Source organism: Chaetodon auriga, chromosome 22 (assembly GCF_051107435.1).
Source record: "Chaetodon auriga isolate fChaAug3 chromosome 22, fChaAug3.hap1, whole genome shotgun sequence".
NCBI classification, from domain to species: Eukaryota; Metazoa; Chordata; class Actinopteri; order Chaetodontiformes; family Chaetodontidae; genus Chaetodon; species Chaetodon auriga.
In genome coordinates, this window is record NC_135095.1 from 11,532,627 (window position 1) to 11,558,661 (window position 26,035).

Below are 26,035 nucleotides of genomic sequence, written 5' to 3' on the forward strand. Positions count from 1 at the left end.
TATTCTTTTAAAATTAGCAATAGCACAAATAGCAATAGCATATTTCTCACAGTTCAGGTCAAATGCCCTTTTACATTTTACATTACATTTTTGGGCAACTGAGAAAGCCAGAAAATATGATGTTGTGAGATGTAGGCAGAAACTGAAGTGGAATAAGGGTCAGATGAGATCATAAATCAGTCATGATAACAGCTCCTCTGTATACTATACCTTATCTCATTTTCTCTGTCCCATGCCCTCTATCTCCTCTCACCTTTCTCTATTTCTCATCTTCTCTCTCCTCTCACTTATCTTGTCTCCATTTATCTTTCTGTCGCCTTTCCTCTCATCATTTTTTTAGTCTTTTCACCTTCATTTCTCTCATCTCTGCCCTCTTTATCCTTTGCTGTTTGGTCTATTGTGTGTCGTTTTTCACTTTTTCCACCTCCCTCATCTTACCTCCTCTTCTCCCTCGTTTTTATCCTTATTCCCTGCTTCCTCTCCTCCTCCTCCATGTCAACTATCTTCTCTCTAGCCTGTTCTTTACTTACTCTCTCTCTGTGTCTTTTCTATTTACCTACTTATCTCTCTTTCTTCCAGTCTGCTTCTCTGTCAAAAGGAGCGTATTAGGTTTATTTACATACAGCCCGTCACTTCTGCCACAGAGATATACTAATCCATTGCTGAGCCTTAGCACAGCATAAACACAATCTTTTTTGTAGTCACTGTTGACTGATTTTGGATCAGCCTCTGAAATACAGAATCCCTGGCCTTCATCACAGGAGGAGGAATTAAATCTGCCACCAAATCAGCATGAAAGCTGAACACAAACTGCAAGGAGGCACTGGGGTAAAACTGACCAGATTCTGTTCAGACAAACACTGACACGCAGTGGTCGGGAATGGAATTACAACCTTTCCAGCCACTTAACGACCATGCAAATATGACTTATCATTTGCATTAATAGAAACTCGTTAATTTTCACCCAAAGCACAGCTCTGTTGCACAAACTAGCAGCAGTCTATGCACTGTGTTCTTCATAAGGTGAATGTTTGACAATTTAGTCTACAAAATGCTTCAGTCTCACTCTCTACATACTTTGTGCAAACCTGCAACATAGCAGCGTAGACAGTCAGGAAGTCACATTTGAATGATCCCAGTTTGCATTTGAACGTTGCAATTTGTATATACATTGATTCTCATATAAACGCTGCATCAAGGTGCAGGTAATAAATACACACTCAAGTATAATAGTCGTCCAGTGCAGCTTCGTGATTGGACAGTATGTGTGTGAGCCCCCTGACAAGGCCGCTTTTCAACATCCCTTTGTGTTCATAAGGTAAACGTGACCCTCGCTTCCACAGAAGCAGCAAGAAATAGATGTGAAGAGGAAGTGAGCGAACAAAGGAAAAAGAGAGAGCGTGACACGACAGGGAGACAGGAGTAACAAGGGGAAGAGAAAGACAGAAAAAACTGCGGCGAAGAAAAGGGAGACAGATCTGACAGCTTCGAAGGAGTGAGGCGAAGAAAAGAGAGATGTATGTGAGGGTTTAACAGGGTAAGGAAGAGTGTCACAGGGTGAAGCACGATGAGCAGTGTGCGAATGTGTGTGTGATTGTGCGTGTGTGTATCCTTGTGCGAGGGTGTGTGTTAAAGGAAGTCAGAGAGAGAGAGTCCATGAAACATTGATACTGCTTTTCCCTTTACTGTATGTTTTTGTTCAAGTGAAGTAGCTGGTAGAAAAGCTGTTCCACTTGACATCCACTTCTGTGGCAGTGCATAAAAACTTCAGCAACCTATGACCTATAACCCCCAATTGGTGCCCACTGTATGATAATCTACCATCAACACACACAAAAATTCAAAAACCCTGTTTCTATCGATCAATATAACTTAATACAGATCTTTTTTCTTTCTTGCTCCTGTACTCTTATGTCCCTGTAAATGCTGTTTTTAGATGTAATAGTTGGTTTAGATGTTACTGAGAATTTACAAAAGGTACAGTTGGCTTTAGCAGAGCTCTGTATTGGACACACTGTGATGTTCATGCTTCCAAACAAGCAGAGAGAGGAAAGAATGACGCAAAATGGAGGGAAAAAGAGCAAAACGTAAAGAACAAGAGGCAGCGAGATTAAGAGAGCAACAGAAACACATCTGTTGTGAACTCTTTCTCACTTCTCCCTGTTTTCCATTTCCAAATATAACACGATTTTCACACCTGAGACCATTATGAAAGCTGTGAAAAACAGATAAGCGCATGTTTGTGTGTGAGTGTGTTAGTGTATGGAGTGTTTTTCTGTCTCTGTCCATCAGAGAGTGCAGGTATACACTCTGACACACACATACACACACACACATGCTCCTGGGATGCAGCTCCAGAGAGCCCTGTCTCAGCCGGATAATTATGAATGATGAGTGTGTCAGTCACAGATGGGTTTACCAGGACAAAACACACAAAAACACACACATCAGGAAGCAGTGAAACAAAGCCACAGATTATGAACTATAAGACTGAATTCTGTCAAATACAGCTCCATAAACCTTTTTTTAATGTAGTCATCTGAAACAGCATTAAGAAAAGATACATACCACTCAAATAATCATCAGAAGCAGTGAAATTAGACCTTAGGAGCTACTGATGAAACCAGACACAACAAAGGTACATCAGAACACCTTGTTAGCTTATCCACAGCAACTTCCAGTGAGTAGGACGACAGAGTAAGTTTAAGTGAACACCAAACTATGACAACCAAAGATGTAAGTTTGCCACTAATTGCTCTTGGAGTGAATTCCACAGCGCAACCTAAAAAGCACGGCCATGTGTTCAAGTGACAAATCAGCACATCAATGCCAAAATGCTGATTAGAAGGTGATGCTACCACCGGCATCAAATCAGCAAGTTCAAATATCGCCAACAAATCAAAGTCAAAGCCAGTCAATTTCACCGTGTGAAATCACTAGAAAGGACAGACTGAGACAAGAAATAAAGAGCCAAGAATGAAGAGGCAGAGGATGCATTAAAAATGCAAAGAGAGGGCGCTTTGCAAGAGAAGTTAAGACGGAGTGAAAACACTGCAAGTGCATGTGAGGCAAAGACAAGATTTAAAAGGAGTGAGAAAGACAAAGGGAACAATGGAAGAAAATGTGTGTAACAGACAAACAAACAAAGTGTGAATGCAAACATACACTGTCATCTTACCTCCAGCAATTGCAGTTTTCTTGCCCACCGTAACAGTGACAGCCGTTGTGCTAATCAGAATCCTCCCTGCTGGTAGAGAAACACAAAATTAGCAAGAATTGACAGTACCCAATCAATACATGCAGGTGGAAACATGGATGGATGTATGCGAACATCACACACGCGCAAATACTCCTTCGAAAACACACACACATGCATGAGTGTATGCATGCAAAAGAACTGAAAACGAAAATATTTCCAGAGATATTCACTTTTCTCGCATACTTAATACAGCATTTGTTAGTCTGTGAACACTAACGGTGATAGTGACAGCTGAAATGTTAGTGCAGATATGCCAAAACGTGTCTGAAAATATGTGGGTGAGACAGATTGATTTGGACTGGGTAGGTAATATTTAATAAAGCTATGCATTCATCTTCAGCGTGTCTATTCGCAGCCTTCATGCCAACTGATGCCAACTGTCACCAAGCCACAGATTCCAGGCAGATTAACGGTTTAAGCGTTTATGTAACACAGAGTATGAGAGCTAATTGACTAATACACTCAGAACAGAGGGACTCTGTGTGTGTGTGTGTGTGTGTGTGTGTGTGTGTGTGTGTGTGTGTGTGTGTGTGTACTATGTGTTTCCATGTGCCCCATGTTTGTGTTTCTGTTATTCACTCCTTGAAGAAAAAAACGGTCTAGGCCTGCACAATAATCATGCATTCAGGAAATTCTTCAATTTTGATGAGCGAGAGATGTCTTCTTGGTTTTGCTTCTGAATATTGTAACATGATGTAGTAACAGAAAGACAGAGATAATGCAGTCAGCAAACTCCACGAAGCCAGATTTCTACTTCTAAACAAGAATGCATAGAAGGCAGAAGGGATACTGCCTGAGCACAACGCAAAGGAGCCAGACACCTTACTGGCTCTCTGAGAGAGGAGAGGAGGTTGCCATACTTTGATTGCATGCTCGTGCAGTGAGAGAAAAATACAGAGGAGGAGGAATAAGACAGTTCACAGCGTTCGTCATGCTTTGAAAGTAGGGGTGAGGAAGAACAGAATGAGGATAAACAAAAAGAGGAGGCATGCCAAGTATCAGTTAAAGATTTCCTCTACCCTCCTCCTCCTCATCCGCCTCCCTCCGTTTCCTCCCTCCCTCCTCCGCTTGGAGCTCGACCTCCTCTGCGCTCAAGGCGGCGCTATAGTCAGCCTCATAGTCCCTGAATATATCTGAACACAACAAACTAAATCTAACATCAACCTAGAACATATATAAGACCATTTCTGTACATTCGTACTTCAAGGTCAAGGTTGGAAACGATGGTGGTGTAATAAAATATTTCATTCTGTCGATGTAAAGCAACATGAAAAATTTTTCACCATCTTGAAATAAGATTTAGAAACAGAGCTTCGAACTTTAAATCAACTGTATATTCAGTGCATACATACATATATGTATGCTTACTTTAAGTGAGGAAGTGGGTATATGCACACATCCTGTATTATATCATGAGGAAGGGTGGTCTCATCAGCCTCAAACTGAATTAATATACTGTATATCGACAAAATTATATTTAAATCTGCAGCATGACGGGAAGATTAAATTCAAAGTCCATGCCTTTGTTGCCGCCTAAAGCACTTTGCAAGAAATGTGTTTTTTATAGCACTAAAGAGCTAAATCTGGAAATTAAATCTAGAGGCAGAGACAGGCTGTGCTCAAAATCTGTCTGTTTACTGACTTTCATCTTTTGCCTAGATTTAAAGATGGAGTTAAGTGTTAGTGTGATGTGATGATAAACACGATGACTGTTAACTTTGTCACTCCAGAGCTGCTGATTATTCTTCACCACAGCCCAATTCTCAGAATATGAACTCTGGTGAGGAATAAAACTAAAAAGAATATTAGTCAAGAGTGAAGTAAACCAAAAAAAAAAAAAACATTTTTCAAACTTTCAAAATCTGTGTCGGATACAAACGACAGAAATATACAACCAAGTAAACAGAAAGGAGCAGTTGTAGCCTGCAGGCTATAGAAAAATGAGCCTGTCAACAAGAGATTTCTGGCTCAACCCGCTGAACGTGGTGGAGGAAATTGGAAATAAATCAGTACAAAAAGTGTTTTTTGTGCCCGTATGTGTGTGCGTGTGTGTGCCTGTGTGTGTGTGTGTGTGTGTTTGTTCAGTAAAGGTAAGTCCTCTACCTCTCGTCTCCTGCCTGGGCAGGTAGTATAGAAACTGTCCAGCTGGGTACTCAGCTGCTCTGCGATACCACACTGGGAAATGGTCCAATGTGAACATATTCTCCTTGTCTGTGGAGGTCAGGAAAGACCTGGGGAGAGACAAGAATAAGAAAAAAAAATACTATCTACTGCCTAAAAATGATGGCAAGAGTAAAGAAGGAAGAATGGAAGGAAAATTTTATTGAAGACACACAACCTAAATATACCACACACAGTGTACGCTGTATGTATGTGTGAGCAACATTAACTGTTCTTGCATGTAAAAACTGTAACCAGCTGCATGGCTGGAGTAATAAGACTGCAACTGGGATTAAAACAGAACACATTTCCTTCTATTGACCACCAGAGGGCAGACTTGTACTATACTGTAATTTCAGCCTCAAGTCAAATCTTTGAAAGGAAACACTCTCACATAAACAACACTTTGTTCTGACCCTTTTGGTTGAGGACATTATGGTATAACCGAATTGATGTGATGATATCTAAAATACAAACTGTGTTTTTTTGACTCACTTGGCAATTCTTTTCTCAATACCAGTGTATCTCTGGAATCTCATCAGGCCCGAACGGGTCCCCAAGAACGCCGTTTCTATCCCCTCGTCCATACTGAGAGAGGGTGAGGAAGAAAATGAACACAAACAGACAGATAGGAAATGTAAGCATTCATGTAGAAGTCCACGTCTCAGTTAAAAGAACATTCATCTGGGCATGTGTGTTAATATTCACCCAGATGTGTTGAGCATAAGAGCGGTCCAGTAGGCTTCCATAGGAGCTGTGACCACAGCATCAAACAGAGTTTGCTGCAACAACAGCACATCGCCTGTACAGAGACACCAAAGCAAAAAAAAAACAAAAAAAAAACAGGAAAAATCAGAAACAAAGGTTGCAGGGTAAAAGTGTGTATTATTTTTCTTGATGTGCTGAAATCAAAGAGTCCACCTACACTCCAGATCTGGTTCTTTGCCAGTGAGGTATAGCACCACAGCCTTCAGCTGGCTCAGCTTACGGTGGGCCGGGTCAATGTCTGTCTCACAGTAGGTCCTACAAGCACACACAAGCATACATCTAAAAAAGTGTACTGTAGTCATATTTTCACAAAGGGCTCCAAACTCCATCCCATAACACCTCCTAATTATACAGTACTCACCATTCGTTGGCTATGGTCAGGTCTGGAGCCAGTAAGTCATGGAGACCTGAAGCAAAAACAGAAAAAAATTAGAGACATAGAGAGAAAGGAAGGCACAAATACAGAGAAGCTAAAACAGAAAGGAAAGACTTACCCTCCTCAACAGAGACGTTTCCGATGAAGATGTACTGTCCGTATCCTCTGGTCAACACTATACCCAGACTGCCAAACATTGACAAGAGAACAGTATTTTATTTCCTTTATATTATAGTGAGGGCAGAATGAATCATGCTCATAATAACAGTTATTTCTAACAATAAACATTTGTTCTTCCTCTGACCAAATGTGTAGCACAGACCTGAATATTACTTAGATAGATGTTTTTGCTATCAATCATTACATGCAGGTAGAGTTGTTCCTTTGTTGGAAATGACGGATGTAACATTTAAAAACCTGACATGTCAAGTAATCCCGCTGAGCTGAAAGCAATCAGACAAACCTGAACGGTGTCTCATTGATGACAGTGTAGAAGTAATCATTCTTCAGGAACATCACTCTCCTCTGTGAGAGACGCAGAGATCGCAGAGAGGAAGAAAGACAGTGCATAAGACAAGAAAAGACAACAAAACCCCACACGAACAAAGAGAAGGAACATGTGATCTAATATTTCTGACAGCTCTGCTTGTTGCTTTGACAAACACACAAAAACAGAAGTACTCACTCCTTTATCCACCGAAGTTCTCACGTCTAAAGACAAGGTTCCAGTTTCTCCTTTAACCATGGCTGTCCGCAGCTGAAACAGAAAAGTCACATACTTTGCACTGTACTGGTATCATCATATGGATCACCACAACTCACATTTAGAAAAGAGAAAACAAAGACAGAAGTGTGTGTGTGTGTGTGCGAGTGCGTGTCACTCACTTTCTCCTCAGTGTCTTCCCATTCCACCTCTGACAGATCAACACTGTTATAGTTGGGTTTTGGCTTTAGCTTCTTCCCCTCCTTATACTGTCACACACACGCAAACATACAAACAGCCAAACAAGAATTTAGCAACCAATAACATCTTAGCACGCTTGTTTCATTGCAACAATTTACTGCACAATGTGATCTCTGTCTGTACCAGAGGTCGAAGGTCAGGATGAGACAGGATGTAGCCATTGTTGGTGAGGAGGTAGGCATAACCATGGACACCCAGCTGGAGAGACACATTGACATGGCGTTGTGAATCTACTGTCACTGGCTATCTCACAGAAGAGGCGATACTGTCTGTCTATACAGTATTTCATCCTTGTTCCTGCCACAGAATAGACTGTGGATGGTTTACCTTGTATCTTGGAGCTAGTCTCATCAGTTCTCTCAAGGCCACGTCAGTTCCTACCACTCCCAACAGAATCCCATGAGACAACTACAGGAAACACACAGAAAGATGATAAATCCATAAGTTCAGGTGGCATCCAGTGACAGTAATGGTTGTTACAGCTCATACTTACGGTCTCTTTCTTCTTGCTGAACACGGGCATCGCTACCGAGGTCATCAGGAGCAGGCTTTGGGCCTGACTGTTGAACAGCTGATAGACACAAAAAACACAATGTTTTCATTGACTAGATAAATTATTTATCTAAGTTATGAGAAAACAACTGTACATCGAAATGAAGTTGGAGGAGTTCATTCCTGTTGCCCACAGGGGGAAAAGGAAGTGAAACGGAGGTGGACTGGAGGACGATGTTTAATTTGCCCGTTGAAGCTGACTGAACTGACAGTTAACTGACCTTAATGCTAACGTCTGAGAGGGGGAAAGCTAAAGCTAAATGTTCGCTCAAAAAAATGTTACGTTGAAAAGCATAATTATGCTCCTTCAAAATTAGCTAAGTTAAGAGTGAAAGAGTGAAGAAAAAGTTTCAAAGCTCGAGTAAAAGTGAAAGCTAAATAGCAATGTCAATGTAGCATGCTAACACGTGAAAAGACTAAGCTAGGCTAGTTAACGAACTACAGGTGCTAAGCTAGCCGTAGCATCTGAGGCAATGGTGGAAAGTTAGATTAGCAACAAGCTACTCGAGACCACTAGAAACTTATCACCGCTGGCTGTAAATAAAAGGCTAGGCAAGACATAACAGATACTATACACTGTATTTTACGTGGCTACGTTACTTAACAAATATTAAGTTAAGTCAACTTAAAGCTCTATGTGTTTACCTCTTGTGTGGTGGGTAGCTGAGGTTGAAGATGTAAGGGGAGGAAAGACAACAAGCATGAAATGGCAGCGAAAAGATACACCACATATGAAACAGATGAAAACAGATACTGAAACGAAGGGGAAAATAGAAATAAGTAGCAGAGGAAAAGGGAAAAATGAATTACTGGTGGGTTATCTGGTGCCAAACTGTGGAGGATTATGTTCTCTGTTAAAGTAATGTGTATCTATTGGCATCTGGGATGAATTGGATGGAGGTTTTGAATGTTTCAGCACCATAGAGAGAGGCACGGAGATGAATAGACCTCCAGAGAGTACAATGGGTCGCCACTAAAAGCAATGGCACGAGCTCCTAAATGAGTCTGACATTTAGATTATGTATGCGACATAATGGTGATGCACGATGACAGCGTGTGTTGCCCAGCAAGCACACAGATAATGAGAGGCGCAGACTGACCACACTGTCCATATAGGCCTCAGTCCAGATGATGTCGTGATCGTGGTTGATGACCATTGGCCGACTGAGAACATGGAGGTACTCCATAACGTTTTCCTGGACGTCAGCCAGCGTGGAGACGTGTGTGTAGTAACCTGCAGTACACACACACACACACACACACACACACACACACACACACACACACACACACACACACACCATATATCACAAATCACTGTGCTCAGATGGAAAAACCAGGACCCATAAATTTTAGCAAAGACAGTGTTCACCATATTATTTTTATCTTTCTGCTCCTGGCCTTTGGGTATTACATTTAGAGGAGCAAACTCATTCATCCGACTTCAGAAAATCCGGTGTTCCCAAAGATACTAAGCTGTTTTTAATGAAAAAAACAAAACAAAACAAAACAAAACAGCTTGAATCTCCCATCAATGCAAATGTGCTTTTGACTTTCTTTAAAGCTTGGCTTCGTCTAACGTTTATGGCATTTCTACAAGTGGAAGACGATGACGTCAATGGGATACCTGCAGTGATGCTGCTCAGTGACAACAGGCTTCTGAAGCGCTGCCAGGTTTGAATATGTGAATGTGCAACCTTTATCCCCTTATAACGTCTCCTCAAGAGTGCTTCTGTGAATATTACTGAATTCTACCTACTTACTCAACTAAACCTGCAACTACATATAGTAGGTTTTTGGCAGGAGTGTAAGAATAAGCATATTTGTTTATGACAGATATGTATTTTGTTGTTGGCAGAAGCAACTGCCAGTGTACGCAACAGAAGGGAGTGCACCTGTTACCCATTACACACACACACACGCAGATATGATATTTTTTTGGCCAGGGATGTGTTTACACTGTATCTGTTCTGATAATCAGGTATTTAGTCAGGGGTTTTTGATGTGCTCAGAGCAGTATAAAGCGATTATTTTCAGGTCTGAGCTGCTGCATGACCCCATGTAATTCACAAGAGGGCAGCACCTGATACCCAGTCCCATACAGCTCCACCTGGGAACATCACGGAGTGCAAGCAGACCCCCTTTCTTGCTCTTGTTTTATTCAAGACTCCATAAGAAATTGCTGTAGTTGCCCCATCTGTTACTCTGAAGTCACCTTAACTTCCAGCTCCAAATGTTGTGGAAGAAAAATTGACTCAGGCTTGCAACTTTTATGTCTCAAACCAGATTCTTTGGCTTTTACCTTTGTTGTTGCAGGCAATCCATTTAACATTTTCAGCAAATGTCATCTCTCGACCAATCAGATAGGTGAACACTCGTACCTGGAGAGACAATAAGGTGTACGGTGAGCTCCGAACAGCTTTGTATAAACACTCACTGATGTGTGTTTGCTGACAGCACATTTCACTGGTGCTTGCATTTTTTCATGCATGCGTGTCATACCCGTCGTTCTGGCCAGTTGAACTCTTCAAAAACATCCTGGAAGTCTTCCATGGCTCCGTCCGTTATCAGCATGATGGCCTGGTTACACAGGCTGCCCTGGCCCAGTGCTGCAGCCTAAACACACACAATGTGCTTTCATTGCTAGCAATGGTGTGTATCGTTAAGAGCTAGCAGTTGCTGTGGTTGTTGCAGAAAGGCACAAACCTCATTGAGGATCTTGAAAGACTCCTTCATTGCATTTTTCACTTTGCCCTCTCCTTTGACATGAAGTTCTTCCACCAAAAGCTTGAAATGCTGCAGAGAGATACACAACAAACAAACAAATAGACAACCGTCACTAAGCCGTGGGTTTGACCCTTTAGGTAAATGCAGGTGAATGCAGGTCACCACAGAGAAAGAGGGAGAGACAGAGATCATGTGGGAGTGACTGAAAGAGTGTAAAGGAGGGATTATCACTGGCACACTGACCAACTGCGACAAAGTCACTACAACACCAGGAGGTAATCAGGATTAATCAACATGCACAAACAGACACATGCACACACTCTATGACGAATGGCCACATTGCTGTGGCTTCCACCACTATGTGCACTGAGCCTTCATGGGGCTCTATCTTTGATATCCTCTTGCAAATTCAAGCTAATTATTGCTTTATGGAAGTGCTCTTAATATTTTTTTAAATTTGCAATGCGCAAAACAGCATCAACTACAATTTCATAAAAAAAAATACTAAACATAGATACCAGGAGAAGACAGGAGATAAATTGTCTGAATATATTACGTTATGGCAAAAAATTCACATCAAACTTTTAGCACGGTCTCTTGGTGACCTGCCCAAACTTTGATAATCAAAATGAATTTAAATACACACATTAGTGTCTCTTACAGTTCGGGTAAACTCATTCTGACCTACAGTGGGTGTACACGAGATAAATAGTTGTTCGGGAATGTGTATCTTATATAACAGCCACAAAACTGAAGATTGCCTTCCTGTAAATGTGTGTGCTCCAACATGAGTTTGTGCATAAGTGTGTCAGCTAACATCTGTAAGCCCATTCTGTTACAGCTTGCCTCTCTAGGCATTCAACCAATCAAATCCCCTGCTGACAGGTCATGTGACCTACTTAAAATTGTCAGCAGCCAGTGACCTCACCTGATCTGCGATGATGTGAAGGGGAGTGAAAGTAGGGCATATATCCAACACATAATGCACACACACACACACACACACACACACACAAAGACTGAGCAGACTGAGCAGGTGTTGGTATATGAAAAGCGGCAGAACAGATAAAGAGGGAAAAAAGGAAAATAAAGCGGCAGTGAAACAATGAGATATTAATGGTGTTGTATGTGTAAAAAAATTAAAAAAAAAGATTTTGAGAGATAAAGAGAGCAAAGGAAGAGAGAACAGAAGAGAAAAAAATGTCATAGCTTTGTGGAGGGGATGACAAAGAGGAGATGGAGGCAGGGAGGTCTTCTTAAAACACTCGCAGAATCAGAGAACTTGTACCACACACGAGCATGAACTTGTTCTGAGCGATTCATCACTAAATCCTCTAACGAACAGGTTGAAACCCTGATAACAGACATTTCCTGTGATGTTTTAACTGTGATGCGATGACAGCATAATCTTTGTCTTTGGAGGATTAGTTAGATAACAGCTTACGATTAATGGGTTGGCAGAGGTCAAGTGAATTAATTAGCTGTGAGCCCGTGTGTGCGTGTGCTACCTCTCTGTTATCCAGATCAGCCTGAACGAGCGTGCCCTTGAAGCAGGGCTCCACGTAGCGAACATAGTCACTGTACTGGAGAGAGACACCGAATACATAAGACAATATCAACAATGATCAGCATGATTAACAGTCAATATGATAAACTTTGGTTATTGAAGCTTCAGTACCCTCAAATCAATCCCGAAATGTCACAATATCCTTTAACTTTATTACATGTGTTTACTCAGAGTCTATCACACAACATTTATTGAACTGTTGATAATGTGAGTATATGGAAGCTCAAATATTTGAATGCAGTTCTATTAAAATGAAGTATGTACAGCATGGACTGTTGTTTTCTAGATGGATTTTATTCTTAAAGTTGGAAATTTGAATATTCTTGGAAGGTTTATTCTTATTTTTTTTTTTTTGTCATTGCAGTTTCATTCACAGTGGCCAGTGGAAAGAAAATGGGATTTAAAGCCTTTTCCAGATTGAGGATGTCTCATTTTAAGATGAAACTGATTTTCATTATGCTGCATGGTCACTCCATCCAAAGGAGTGTAGCTTTAAATTCCCCGTAAAAACAGCTTAAGGGCAGCGGATTTGCTCCAGGCGTATGATTACACACACAGTAATACCAGGATAAACCATGCTTATTACACCGATTTGTAGTTGTAGGGCTGTACGCAGCCAAAATCCTGAAAAACCGAAAAACAAAATGAAATTTGAAGCTCTGATGTTACTGAAGATAAGAGTCTGGTTGAAACTGAATGTTTGATGTGTGTGTTTGGGCCTGTTTGCATGTATTTACCCCAGTCTCCATACTATACCTGTGTATTAGCCTATCTGTGTATTTGAGCCTTAAGAGTGTTAATCTTAGAGTCACGCTCAGCAGGACTTAGACACTCTGGGCCTCTGGTGAGCCTTGTCTTTACTCACAGCTATGATGTTAACAAAGTCATTTTCTCCCAGTGTGTCCAAGATTGTGTTGATGGTGTGTTTGGCTATGGTCAGTCTGAGGCCCTTCATACTGCCACTGACATCTACCACGATCACCACATCTTTGGGGGAAGTGGCTGCCTGGATATACCTAGAAAGAGACAGCGAGCTGAGTTCTTGTTATTAAAATGTCAACCTAATAACGCTGAACAGACTAAATGTTATTCACCAGTTGTCAGACAGACAGACAGACAGAACAAGCAAAGTTCAAGGTTCATCCTTTTATTTGTTCCTCAGTTCTTCCATCCATGCTCCTCTTCATCTCCTTATTATCATCCCCCGACATTGCAAGCTCATTAACACCAATGAGATTTCCACTAGAGCAGCTGTGATCGGCAACTTTCCAGACCCACAATGCTTGCTCCTTGATTTCCGCCTACCAGGAAACAGTATGTTCTGTCTGAGAGCCAGACAGAGTTCCTGGAACTTGAGTTCCTGTAAAGGGTAATCCAGCTCTGATTCTCCTTGACACAGAAGACATTTTGACATGTCGCAGGAGGGAAAAGCACAGGTGTAAATGATAATATTGATGATGGCTGGACTCCTTTTAGCTGCCTCAGTTTCAGGGTTAGTTACATTATTAGTAACACCTGTGTTTTTTCCACCATGACTAGTCAAAATGTCTGCTGTGAAAAAGGCGTATTGTCCATCTGTCATTCAGCATTATTCGTATAAGGCTATAAGCTTGCTGATGTACAGTATAAGCAAGCCTTGAACATGTCTTGTGCCATTACTGCATATATTGTTGTCTTTGCTGCAGGCTGCACCCACAATTGGGGCTCTTAAGGGTAATAGGAGTTAGAAAACTGATTTGTTTAGCCACAACTGATAAAAGCCCTTATTCACCGGACCTGTTACTCTATAAAACCAGCTGCACTGCAACAGAGTTACCACCACCGGTGAGATCAAATGCCTCTGTCAAACCTTGGCTCTGTCTCTGTTTTTTGATTCAATGGAGCATATACTTAAACAGTAAAGTTTAATCTATGAGTTAATGGTAGCAAATAAACCAAGGTGACCTCAAAAAACTGACACTGGAACACTGGTTAAATGCTTTGAGTTGGATCACAAGTTCAGTTAAAAGCTGCACTAAATGGGTGATTCGAGAGGCTGGACAGCCAGTCAGAAAGACTTCTGTGCCTTTGCCGCTGATTCAACATGCTCAACTGGGCAAGTAGTCGCTGATATGGGCAGACTGGTGCCAACTTGCAAGACACAGTGGAAAAACCTACACCCATAGACACTCAGTGAATTCTTAATGGTGCCCAGTGACTGCTGGCTTGGAGTATTAGGGCCCATAACTGGGGATTGAGGCTTCAGGTTGAGCTGAGTTGTCATGATTGTTCACATTCACAAGGATTCATGGCATCCTGAGGAACACTATCTCACTCTTACAAACCGTATAGAGAGCTACAGCTGTTCAAAAGGCGTCTATAAGGGACTTACCAGTTTCTGTTCCTGCAGTCAAAGGTGACCACGCCATTTTCATCGGGAATCCACTGGATCCCTAGAGAGAGAGAGACAAAGGCAGAGAGATTTAGCAGAAGCTGACGCTCAGATGGCGCTTGGCTGACGGGCGGATGAACAAATGGGTGCATGGATGGATAGTGACAGGTTGTCAAATGAGGGAGAGATGGATGAGGTGGCAGATGAGTAAAACAAGCTGTGTCACAAATCCTCTGCTAATTACTATATCCACACCCACGAGCAGCCATACTGTAGCTGAGACTGAGTCATCACGTCTGACAGGCAGTTTCCTGCACCGTCAGTTGCTGTGTAAGTGCGCCGTTTGGCTTGCGTGGCTGGATGTTCATCCGCAGCTCCATTCATGTTGTCTCAACACTGCACCGCACAACTGCAGATGCATGCTCCCATCCCAAATGTAGGAGACTCTGGTGTGCGTACACACCTGGGTACAGTCTGAAGAAGCCCGTAGAGCTGCCAAAGTACTGCCAGGTGAGGGTTGGATCTTTCTGGAAGTTATCAATGAACACTTCATTCAGAGCCTCAGACATGTAAGCTCCATTCAGAATGTCTGGATCTACAGGAAGAGAGAGAAAGACGGAAAGTGATGCTTGACTGGCAGTCAGGTGTGTTGTACAGTATGTGCGCGTGTCCGTGCGTCTTTACCTCTGTTGTAGACGTTCGTGGGTACTTGTATGTTACTCTGCTGTGTGTTGACTGGTAGTTTATTGAAGTGTTCATTGGTTTCCAGAGCGAATTCTCCCCCCAGCGGCACCGGATTCCCGTCCTCATCCACCGTGTTGATCAACAGGGAGTTATAGTAGTCAAACTAGACAGAACAGTGATGGATGATAAGAATATTTGATAGTAATACTGAAGACATGTGCAGCTATACTGTATTTTTCCGTGTGGTTGGCTTGTAAAAACCTCAGTTAACTTTGCATATCTGGCCGTTAATAAAAGTCCTGCAAGCCTTATGATTTTTTTATATTGTCGCCTACCTCCATTGTTTCATTGTACTCATGATAAAGGTCAGCATCCTCTGCTGCTTCTGCCAACCTCTGTGATAAAATACAGCAGGTTAATGATACACTCTGCCCACGTAGGAAAGACGATAAAGCGTAAGATAACACAGACTAAACGCTAAATTAAAGCTGTGATTACATCTGGACAAACAAGATCATGTCTGCGGAAGGTTTGTCAAACTGGTTACACGTAAATGTGCGTTTGCTTTTGCAGAATGCGTCATGGTTACCTTCACAGATTTCATCTTCCTCCCAAGCATCTCCTCCATCTCCTCAGCAAACTTTTTTACCAGCTCCTCTCCGTCCACCTCCTCTATCTTCACCACACCCTCGACATCCTTGTATTTCTTCAAAACAGACACAGTGGGCTCATCAGTAAAAAGGTTTTCTTTGAGTAAGTCAGTAAAACAGAAAAAAGGGTGTCATGGTTATAATATATCGCCTCCATTGGACTTCTGCCTAATGTCACTGTATTTTTATATGACGTCTAAGACACAGTGGAAAAGGACAAACACAAAGAGACACGCATTACCATGGAAGATAGATCCTGGCATTATACATTACACTCACACACACACACACACACACACACACACACACACACACACACACACACACACATTGCATTTACAGTTAGCTTATAGATGGGGGTCAAGCCCTGACCTCATCCCCTCCCTAGACCCCCTCTCTAATCTGCAATATGACAGAGTGGTGCCACAAGAAAACCATCTCCTGACTGACATCTGTGCATGCTTTACCGACCGCACTGCGCTTTGAAATGGTCTCATGAAACATGTTCATAAGTCCCTTATCATTCACATTGTTAAAGTGGCCTCTGAAGGCATCAAATGAGTCCTTATCTTTTGTTCCTCCAGTCAGTAAGTTACCCCATAACATGCTGGTGTCAGATCAGAATTAAATCCTCAGCATAATTCATATTAAAGATACTATTTCATCATTCTCATGTTAAGAGTCTTTGATTGAACTAAATGTATTTTTTCTGGTGGGTTTGTTTGCTGTGCTGCTAAATTAAAGCAGCTACATAAATTAATGTAAGGGATCACATGCTGTTGTTGGCTGCGGACTTCAAGGTTCATTTCCCGCACTGGTGATAAAAGCACTGGTTGTGACAGCAGGTGGCAGACATCCAGTATTTGTTTTGGTGATGGACTTGTTTTCTATTGCCTTCATTGGATAATTACCCCTTTGCTCCTCAGACAAGTGTGAAATGCCCTTTCAGTGACGGATTTGGTAACCTTTTGACCTAAACATAAATTGCGACAACCTAGAAAACTGGTGTGAAAGAACTAAATGTCCAATTTGTCATCCTGAGTAAGGTATATTCTATTTTCACTTTCACAGATGATGCTTTCCAATTTCCTTTACAGTGGAGGGAACGCCTGAATTAGGCAGATAAGAGAGACAAACAGATATAAAACGATAGAAATAGTTATCAATAACCATAAAAACCCCTTGCCAACAAAAGTAAAGCTCCGACATTGTTTTATTACCTTCAAACACTCAGCATCCTATTCCGTTTACTCAGGCAAGAAGACAGAGTCAGTAAATGTTCCACAGATAACGAGAAAGCCATCGATTACACAGAGGTGGGTGATTAATGGCTTTGTGTTGTGGAGATGAAACTACTGCACAGGGTGCTTTTTACACATCACTGCCTAAACAAAAAGATAAAATACCCAACTGGGAGGAAAATACCTATATTTTATCTGAATACTGCCTATTACTGAGACTGCTACTACAGCAACTGGTACGACTGCTACAACAATATATTTTCCTGCTACAGTTCCTGGGGCTGCTTGATCAAGTTGGTCAGTATTTTGCATCCTGCGTGGTGCTTAACATTTTGTTTCTACCAGCTAAACTTTGAGGTTATGTGAGGTTAATCCAGCCTACAATTCAAGCACAAAAAACAACGAACGACACGCACTGCTTTGTTTGAAATCTCTGGAAGTTACTCTTATACGCTGTAGAGGGAGAGGGTCAGTAGGTGCATGGCTGTGTGACGCACAGTTTGTGTGTGGGTGTGTGTGTGTGTGTGTGTGTGTGTGTGTGTGTGTGGCAGATGGTGAATGGGCCTGCTAGGGATTCTACAGGGTGGCATGCAGAGGAAAACCACGCATCCTAATTACTAAAACACACACATACACAAACACACAAACACAATTCAGTCAAATTCAACTCAGTTCAAGGGGCTTCAGTACGTCAATATGACATTCGCATTATGTCTCAGTTTAAACACGATAATGGTCTTAAAAGTCGTGCTGTGGAAATAAACAGCAAAAAAACTACCATCTCTAAAAGTGAAAGTGTGTGTCTGTGCAAGATGCGTGTGAGTATGTGTGTTTGAATTAAGTGTGTCATCACATTGGTCTCTGGGCCATGTGCAGATGTTGTACAACAACTGTATGCCAGCCAGTCGTGTTCCTATTGGCTGAGGGAGCAGAGGAGACTGGGAGGGGATGCTGACCCCGCCCGTCTCAGTCTGATGTGATGATGTCATGTGCTCTATATCTCACTGTCTATATTACTGTAAAATACCTTTACAGTGTCTCTGCGTTCACTTCTGTGTTTTATATTTTGCTCTTTTCTGTTTGCCAGCAAACACATTTTGCTGTCTTATTATGAGAAAATGAACGTAATCAGCCATCACTGTGAGGTCAAACTGTATTATCTGTAACATTAGCTGGCCGGTGGTACATTGAGACTGATATGTGTAGATTGGGAACCTAAATCAACCCCTTCTTTACATTCTCTGGTATGGTCATATGCTGTATGTTAGTGATGATCAGCCAAAGGGGATTAAATGGGAGCATATGTGTCTTCCTGTCTGTCGAACACCACGTGTGTGTGTGTGTGTGTGTGTGTGTGTGTGTGTGTGTGTGTGTGTGTGTGTGTGTGTTTGCATGTGTGTTCATGTGTCACCTTCTGCAGCAGTTTAGCTCCAGAGTATCTAGCGGACAGGGCAGATATCTGGTTTCCAAAGGTTACTGCCCACTGCTGCACCCTAGAAATGGGGAAAACATGATCAGAGACAGGTAATCAAAGCTTTTTCAGTATTTGTGCAATAAATTAAAAGGCAAGGCAAGTTCATTTGCACAGCACATTTAAACAAGGAAATTTGAAGTGCTTGTAGTTAGGAATGTAGGCATTAAGACAGGGCACCACTTTCTAATAATTTGAACTAATTTGAAAAAAACATAAGGCCTGTTTCTAAATCATCATCTGTCCAGATTATTTTACTTGTTCCTTGCCTGAAAAACAAGACCTAATAAGACCGTCTGTATTGAAGGCGACCATGGGCATACCCGGCCAATCATGTTAAGAGGTTACCTAGCATCCACCAATAACAGATTAAAACGGATTACTGTTCAGGTGACAGTAAAAGCAGACAGTCTGCCAGTTCAAGCGGTTACTCTGTGCTCAATAACATGCAGTAATTCTACAAATCCTCCATGTGAATGCAGCCAAGGTAAGGTAATAGAGGTTAGAGAGTAGACAGGATGTGACAGATGGCTCAACCTATGGGGAGCCAGCCAGATCGCTGCTAGTTAGCAGGCAGGGTTGCAGCGGCTAGCCTGCCAGCCTCTGTACTGAAGACTGGCCGATGATTCGTTGACTTGTTGATATGTTTATTCTGAAACATGAGCGTGGGTTCATTCTGACATGTGAGGAGCGTTGTGCCGTAATCATTCCTCTGTTGTTCGGGGCTATGAAAGGCTCTCCTGACTGCTGGCTTGAAATGTGTGAGATCACTGTAACTGCTTTTTTTGACAGATAAATGAGGAATTGATTCATTTACATGATTGATTTAGATGAACTTGTGTATTGCATGTACGTCTGTAATGCTGTTGCCGTGGGCTGAAGCACCACTGTGCAGGCCAAACAAGGTCAGATTAAGACAGAGCCTTAGGCAGGCCAAACCTGGGTCGAGCCAAGGTTATAATAGTTAAGATTTTTCTGAAGCCTTTTCTGGGAGGAGTGCTGGAGTGTTACACAGGCAGAAAAAAAAACTGTTGTTCCTCAAAAACTGTGTCATTGCTGTTGGCGTCTTATTGTCAGTTATCAGTTTTCCTCATGGCAGCAGAACGATGTTCCATCTGAGGCTAAAGATTTGACCTTCTTGGCCTGAAATGTTCTGGTCATGGCCCGCTAACTTCCAGAGCCAGAGGGGCCCTGCTGCCAAATCTTCCCCAGGCAGAGTGAAGCACTTTAGGCTCAGTGACCTGTGTTGGCCCACTGAACTCTGCCATCCCTGGAGCTCTAATCTCCCTCAGTCTCACACCAGCCTGCCGAGTGACAGCACACACACTCTCTGAGCCTCAGAAGTACAAAAACTTACAAACACACAAACTATATCAGGAGAAAGCTCCATCAGACATCCAGTCAGTACAAGTCTACTCACAAAATGCTGTGTATTTTCTCTGTGTATTTCTCTAAACCCCTTCTACTTTAACACACACACACACGCACACACACACACAAACACACAGTTAATGGGCTACTGTGGACTGACAGCACTGTATTGATTTGCTAGTGTTTTTAGTCAGCAGGGGGGTTGAAAACTGTTCAGGGAAAAGAGCTTCATCTGGCTTCTGGAGAGCAAACAAACACAGCCTCTCATTCCCAAAAGAAATATAAATATAATGAACACTGGTGAGGGGGAAAAAAATAATGAAGCATTATGAGTTATTGTAAGTCCCTCGTGTGAAAGCCATCTTTGTGTTATGAAATGTTGTGTGTTTTTAATTTCTGATTATCTCCGTATTTTCCAGTCTTCTTACATACAGTAAAAGGCGATGTGTGGAAACCCCACAGTATGCAGCAGACTGAAGTGTGGATGGTCTGAATGCACCAGGGAAGAGATGAAAGGCCAAAACTAAATCAATCACAAGAATCAACATAATCATGAAGAAAAAGCAAAGTTTGTATCTGTCATTAGAAAAGATGTCAATGATAGACATGAGGAACTGCAACTCATACACTAAAGGGCCCTCTGCCAGAATAATAATAAATGGAAATTTTACTGATAAAAGTTTACATTTTATAAGACTCAAAATGATGATGTTGGAGCAGAGCTGCAAATAAATCAAGCAGGACTGTACAAATTATTGAAGAGATGTGATTGAATTTGCCGGTTGTTGTTTTTTTTACTGCTGTCATTGTTTAGTGTTGCGAATCGATAAAGATCTCTGGGATTCAATATGTCATTTGGAGTCCTACATACTGTGAGCTGCTACTGCGCATTGAATCAGCTGACAGCAGCTCTGTGAGGGTGTCTGTAGGCACACTGATGAGCTACATGTTAACAAGCTCACAGTGTTAGCATTCAGCTGATGTTTAGCAAGTTTAATGCTAACCTTGGTCGCCATCCTAGTTTGGCATGCTAATTAGCACAAAACAGAAAGTATAGCTGAGGTTGATGGGAATGTCATTATTTTGCAGGTATTTCTGTTTGTGTTTTTTTTTTTTTTTCCAACTTTTTTTTTAATTTATACTTGTACATTTGTTACTGTATTTCTAATGTCATAGTATTAGCCAAATGCATACGTCACCTTCACCTTATTTGGCTGTAGAGAGGCTGTAGGATAGTTTGGCACTCAGTTATACCCCAACGGTGCCCATATGGCCCATATGTATCTGTGTGGAGTCACCAGCCAAAATAGAAAGAACACTATTGGCTCATCCATCTGACGTGTGGCTTCAAGAAGGGTAACGCTGCATGTGGACTTGCCAGGGTGTCCACAGGGAAATGACCCGCTACAACAGTTGATGTAATGTCTTAATAAAGCACTACTACGTTTGTGGTCATCTAACTTTTTTTTCCCTGCTCAATGGCACCATGTTGTCTCCCATTGTAAGTGAGGATGCAGTCATAGCACATATATATATATTTACAAATGATAACGTCCAGTTAGGTGAATGCTGATTTTGATTTAGTTTTACGGATTGAAAATTGATGTGTTTTGTGTGAGAAATGTGCAAATTTGTCCTCATAAAACCTCCATGATCGGCATTTATACCTGCTGTGATACAACCAAAAGTGAAAAGTTCCCATTTTCATTGTTTCCAGTGTATATACAGCTTTTACACCGACATCAGACCTTGCTCCTCCTGATAGTTCAGGCCCTGGGTGTCATCGTTGTCGATTGCATCTGTAACTCACGTTTCTGGTGAGATCTTCGTCTGGCCGTCGACCATCAGGCACAGTGGGCTGGAGAGGATAATCCACAGCAGCATCATCAGCCTCCCTCTGCGCGGCCCACTTCTGTCCGATTTATTGGCATTCCCAGCATTTCCCCAGCTCCAGCGGTTCATCCCTGCAGCTGCTGCGATCTGCATTCAGTCCGGCAATTGTTGCACACTGGCTCCAAGAGAAAAGGATGAAATTGGGACAGAGCAAAGTAAGATTAGAAGTGCTCAGATCACAGTGCAAGCACAGAGAGAGGGGAGCGTCAAAGGTGCCATGAAGTAGCTGGTGACTGTCATATCAGTGGGAGTAAACCCCTGATAATGGCTTGAATACATGTGTGAAGGCTTTAGAGTGTTGAAAACAATGTGAAAGGATGACAGCTTGTTTAAATTGATAAAATTTCACAGAGCAAGTCCCAAACTTTTGATTTGAAAACATTTTTGTTTTGCACAGGAGCAACAAGAGCATCAGCCTGCCTGAGACATAAAGGCAGATGCGTTGCAGCTCTCCATGACATGTTTACTACGTGACCAGCTGAATCCCTAAAGATGGCAAAATCAGTATAAGAGCGCATGTGTGCATTTGGGCAGTTCATGTTCAGAATTCTACATATTATTTTCAGTCGATAAAAGAAGCATTACCTGAAGGTTAACCATCAAAAGTAAAGGAACTTCTCTACACATGTAACGGCAAATTTAAGCTCTTAAGTTGATGTCGCAAACTGTTAGCTAATTTATTCACCCAGCAGCTATGTAGCAACATTAGCATTCTATATACACCAGCTACTTGCCAACTTTGCCTATTTGTTGTTCGGTCATGGGGAGATTGATGTACATTGGGTTTTTAGAGGCTAAAACTGAAGCTACGATAGCGATAAGAGTGCCAAAACAGTGAAGTTTGAACCAAAACATTGTGCTTAAGCAACTAATGTTGATTATAACTGCTTCAAGCTTGGGCATCATTTTTGTACTACAAGTGCTAATTTTGACATCAGAGGGGAACACTAACACACACAGGAGCCCACAAACACTTTTTTTGTCAACTTGCCTGGTATTGTTACAGAAATGTAAAGCTCCAATCCGCAGTTTTGTCAAAGACATTCATGTATTGCTCAACTCTTGAGACTCTCCAGAGTCTTTAAGAGGGGCAGACTTTGTGGCTGAACAGTCTAAAATGCACAAGGATCCATAGTGACATGTAAAGAATGTGTGACAGTTCGAGGCCTGCCCTCGAAAAGCTTGGGTCTAACATCCAAAAACAGAGAAAGTGTGTCATCCTAAAAGCAGTCACAGAGTTCTCAGAACGATACCGAGAAGCTGCAGCCTTTGAGTGGAAAGACTTAAGAGCTGCTTTTCCTGGGAGACTGAATCAATCCCGTGTGCTATCCAGTAATGCAGGACGCTAATTTCAAAGAAACACAAGCTGGTGCCTCAAAGTGGGTTGCAAGAAGATTAAAATACTTCCTCAAATCATAGACAGAATGGTACTGAAGATTACTCACGGCGTCATGTGGTCAAAGCTTTAAAACCATTTCAGACATGCGGGTCTGGAAAGAAGGTTCAAACAAACAAATAAAAAAGTGTGTGACTGATGATTTGATGTCAGCTCAGCTGGTTTCCCCGGCGTTCAATAGAGTCTAGAAAGCTCTTGTCTCCGGTGTCAAAGGTCACTTCTGTGCACCAGTAGTCCCATCGGAGTCTCGCCATATTCCTGCACCTCTTAATCCTATTTCTACTCCTCCCATCATCCACTTCTCTCCTCCATGCTCCCTCTCTTGGATCTACAGGACACCAGTGGACAAATAAAGGAGGGCGATGGAAGACTTGGGTCGTCCTGGTAAAACTTCTGGCTTCACACGAGTTCAGTCCTTTGCGTCAGGCAGCGAAGGATCCCCAAGATGAGCACACACATATTCCCAGTTTTCTTTATCTGACATCTCTGTTCCTGAATGATTCCTTCCAGATGACCTCACGTCCTGGTGGATCCAAACCAAAACCATGCAGCGCTGGGACACAAATACGCTACCGGATGGAGAGTAAGATGGATGGATGGAGGGATAGTGGGACTTCCTCTTGCTCTCTCTCTCTCTCTCTCTCTCTCTCTCTCCCCAGCGAATCTCTCCCTGCTCTCCGGCACCAGTTTATACCATAATCCAGGCAGGATTAAACCCCTCCTCCCTCCATCCCTCCTTTTCTCTCTCCATTTCTCTCTCTCTCTCAAACACACACAAACACCATCTCCCTCCAACTCTCTTATCTTTCCTCTACTGCTCTTTGACCTACTGTCTTTCTAGCCCTGCTTTTCTTACCAGCTCTCTTTCTCTCTCTCTCTCTCTCTCTCTCTCTCTCTCTCTTTTCCCTTAATCTTTCTCACCATCCTTTTTCCTCACCTGCCATTTTTCTCACTTCTGTGCTTTTCTTCTTATCTTTCTCTGTGTCTGTCTGCAAATGCTAGAAAAGGTGGCGAGAATGAACTGAAGTAATGTGTCATGGGGGAGGAAGGGGAGAGAGAAAAAGAGAGGAGATGGGAAGGCAGGAGAGGAAAAGAAGGAAAGAGAAGAGAAAGGTAAAAAGAGGGGAAAAGAGGAAGAAGAGAAGAAAGGAAATGAAGCCAAAGAGGGAGGAAGAGAGGAGACTCCTGATGGGAGTCGTGATTTGTGAAGGAGGACACGCTTGACTGACACAGGCTCATAATATAAACACACTGTGACACCTAGTGGACTCTCATTGCTTCACACACACACACACACACACACACACACACACACACACACACACACACAGAGTACTGCAACATTGATCAACTCTGTAAATGTGTCTCATGCTGCAAATCCAATAAGTTGCAGTGTGTTTAAAATTCGGCTCTCATGTTTAGTTACTTTTCCAAATTAAGGGGAAATTATACCCTATACCTGCAGCTGATTGAATCTTGCATTCATCTCAAAATTCATTTCAATTACCCAATTCCAGTGTGCTGTGTGTGCTTGGTTTATCTCCCTGGGTCTGCCTGCTCAGCCCTTGCATAAATCTGGAATAAATATTTACTGTATATTGATTTTGTTGATCATTTTTCTGATGCTGTTGCTTGCTTGTGAGAGTGAAGTCTTCTGGTAGCGTTGACTCACCTGGCAACATGACTCAGAAGACCAACGCATAAGTCCTCTTCACCCCATGTCTTACCTCCAACTGCAGAACGTTCAAAGCAGAACTCACACAGCGCATGTAGACTAGAAACTGCAGTTTTTATGATGCATAATTTTCTCTTATTCTAAGTTTCTTTGGACAAACGAGCCAACCAAATGATTGTAATGTAATGTGATTATCAGGCATGCTAATAGTGACATTTTTTACTTTACATTACAGGCGAAATTGTGCCATTTGTACAAACACAATAACAACTTTTTTATCCTGGTGTGTCATGAACAGCATGGCTCCACACACTGAGGCTTTCGCTCATGTTTACAGCTGTGGACGGATTGTTTAAACAAGTAATCTCGTGTTTATTGCTCTGTACGAGAGCTGCAGCAGAGACATGATGCTGAAATGACGTCTAGCGCTCAAATGGCCTGTCTGCTGCCGGGACTATTAAGCTACATTTATCTAAATACCAGGGACACACAGTCAGAGATACACACAAGCACACACGCGTACACACACAAACACAACCGTGCAGTGTGAGGTATAAAGCTGACACGCACAGCTAAAACTCTGCATATCATAAACACAAGCAGCAAAACATCTGCTCATGCTGTTATGGAAATTAAAATGAAACAATCCAGCACACACACACACACACACACACACACACACACACACAAACACACACAGTAATAACACTACAGTGAATGCAGAAAGGGTCCAATTAAACTGTCAAGACACTGACTGAGATGTAGTGACACGAACGCACGCACAAACAGACATGCATGCATACAATACATGTGTGCATGCACGCACACACACACAAGCAGTGTGTAACAGCTGTGGGACTCCTCCTCCCCCACTGACCCAGATCACTGATGCTGGGGATGAACTGTCAGC

The 26,035-nt window shown here is 42.2% G+C and overlaps 1 protein-coding gene across 5 annotated transcripts in view; it reads right to left on the reverse strand.

The window, feature by feature from the left end:
• The window catches only part of cacna2d4a (calcium channel, voltage-dependent, alpha 2/delta subunit 4a), a 79,349-nt gene extending 55,227 nt beyond the window's left edge, over positions 1-24,122 (reverse strand). For 2 of the 5 annotated variants that reach the window (XM_076722156.1, XM_076722155.1), the window contains exons 1-28: positions 23,500-24,122; positions 21,972-22,169; positions 18,731-18,812; positions 16,018-16,134; positions 15,764-15,823; positions 15,429-15,591; positions 15,208-15,339; positions 14,745-14,805; positions 13,239-13,389; positions 12,315-12,389; positions 10,786-10,875; positions 10,582-10,695; positions 10,382-10,460; positions 9,180-9,313; positions 8,725-8,742; positions 8,021-8,098; positions 7,855-7,935; positions 7,651-7,725; positions 7,449-7,535; positions 7,249-7,320; positions 7,027-7,088; positions 6,682-6,749; positions 6,549-6,594; positions 6,345-6,442; positions 6,128-6,221; positions 5,915-6,007; positions 5,363-5,490; positions 3,179-3,247 (exon numbers count right to left, since the gene is read on the reverse strand). In XM_076722156.1, the coding sequence (XP_076578271.1) occupies positions 3,179-3,247; positions 5,363-5,490; positions 5,915-6,007; positions 6,128-6,221; positions 6,345-6,442; positions 6,549-6,594; positions 6,682-6,749; positions 7,027-7,088; positions 7,249-7,320; positions 7,449-7,535; positions 7,651-7,725; positions 7,855-7,935; positions 8,021-8,098; positions 8,725-8,742; positions 9,180-9,313; positions 10,382-10,460; positions 10,582-10,695; positions 10,786-10,875; positions 12,315-12,389; positions 13,239-13,389; positions 14,745-14,805; positions 15,208-15,339; positions 15,429-15,591; positions 15,764-15,823; positions 16,018-16,134; positions 18,731-18,812; positions 21,972-22,147 (2,503 nt within the window). In that variant the 5' untranslated portion in view covers positions 22,148-22,169; positions 23,500-24,122. The remainder of the gene's footprint in view (positions 1-3,178; positions 3,248-5,362; positions 5,491-5,914; positions 6,008-6,127; positions 6,222-6,344; positions 6,443-6,548; positions 6,595-6,681; positions 6,750-7,026; positions 7,089-7,248; positions 7,321-7,448; positions 7,536-7,650; positions 7,726-7,854; positions 7,936-8,020; positions 8,099-8,724; positions 8,743-9,179; positions 9,314-10,381; positions 10,461-10,581; positions 10,696-10,785; positions 10,876-12,314; positions 12,390-13,238; positions 13,390-14,744; positions 14,806-15,207; positions 15,340-15,428; positions 15,592-15,763; positions 15,824-16,017; positions 16,135-18,730; positions 18,813-21,971; positions 22,170-23,499) is intronic. The other 3 variants (XM_076722157.1, XM_076722159.1, XM_076722158.1) reach the window with 3 other exon arrangements.
• Positions 24,123-26,035: the final 1,913 nt, after the last annotated feature.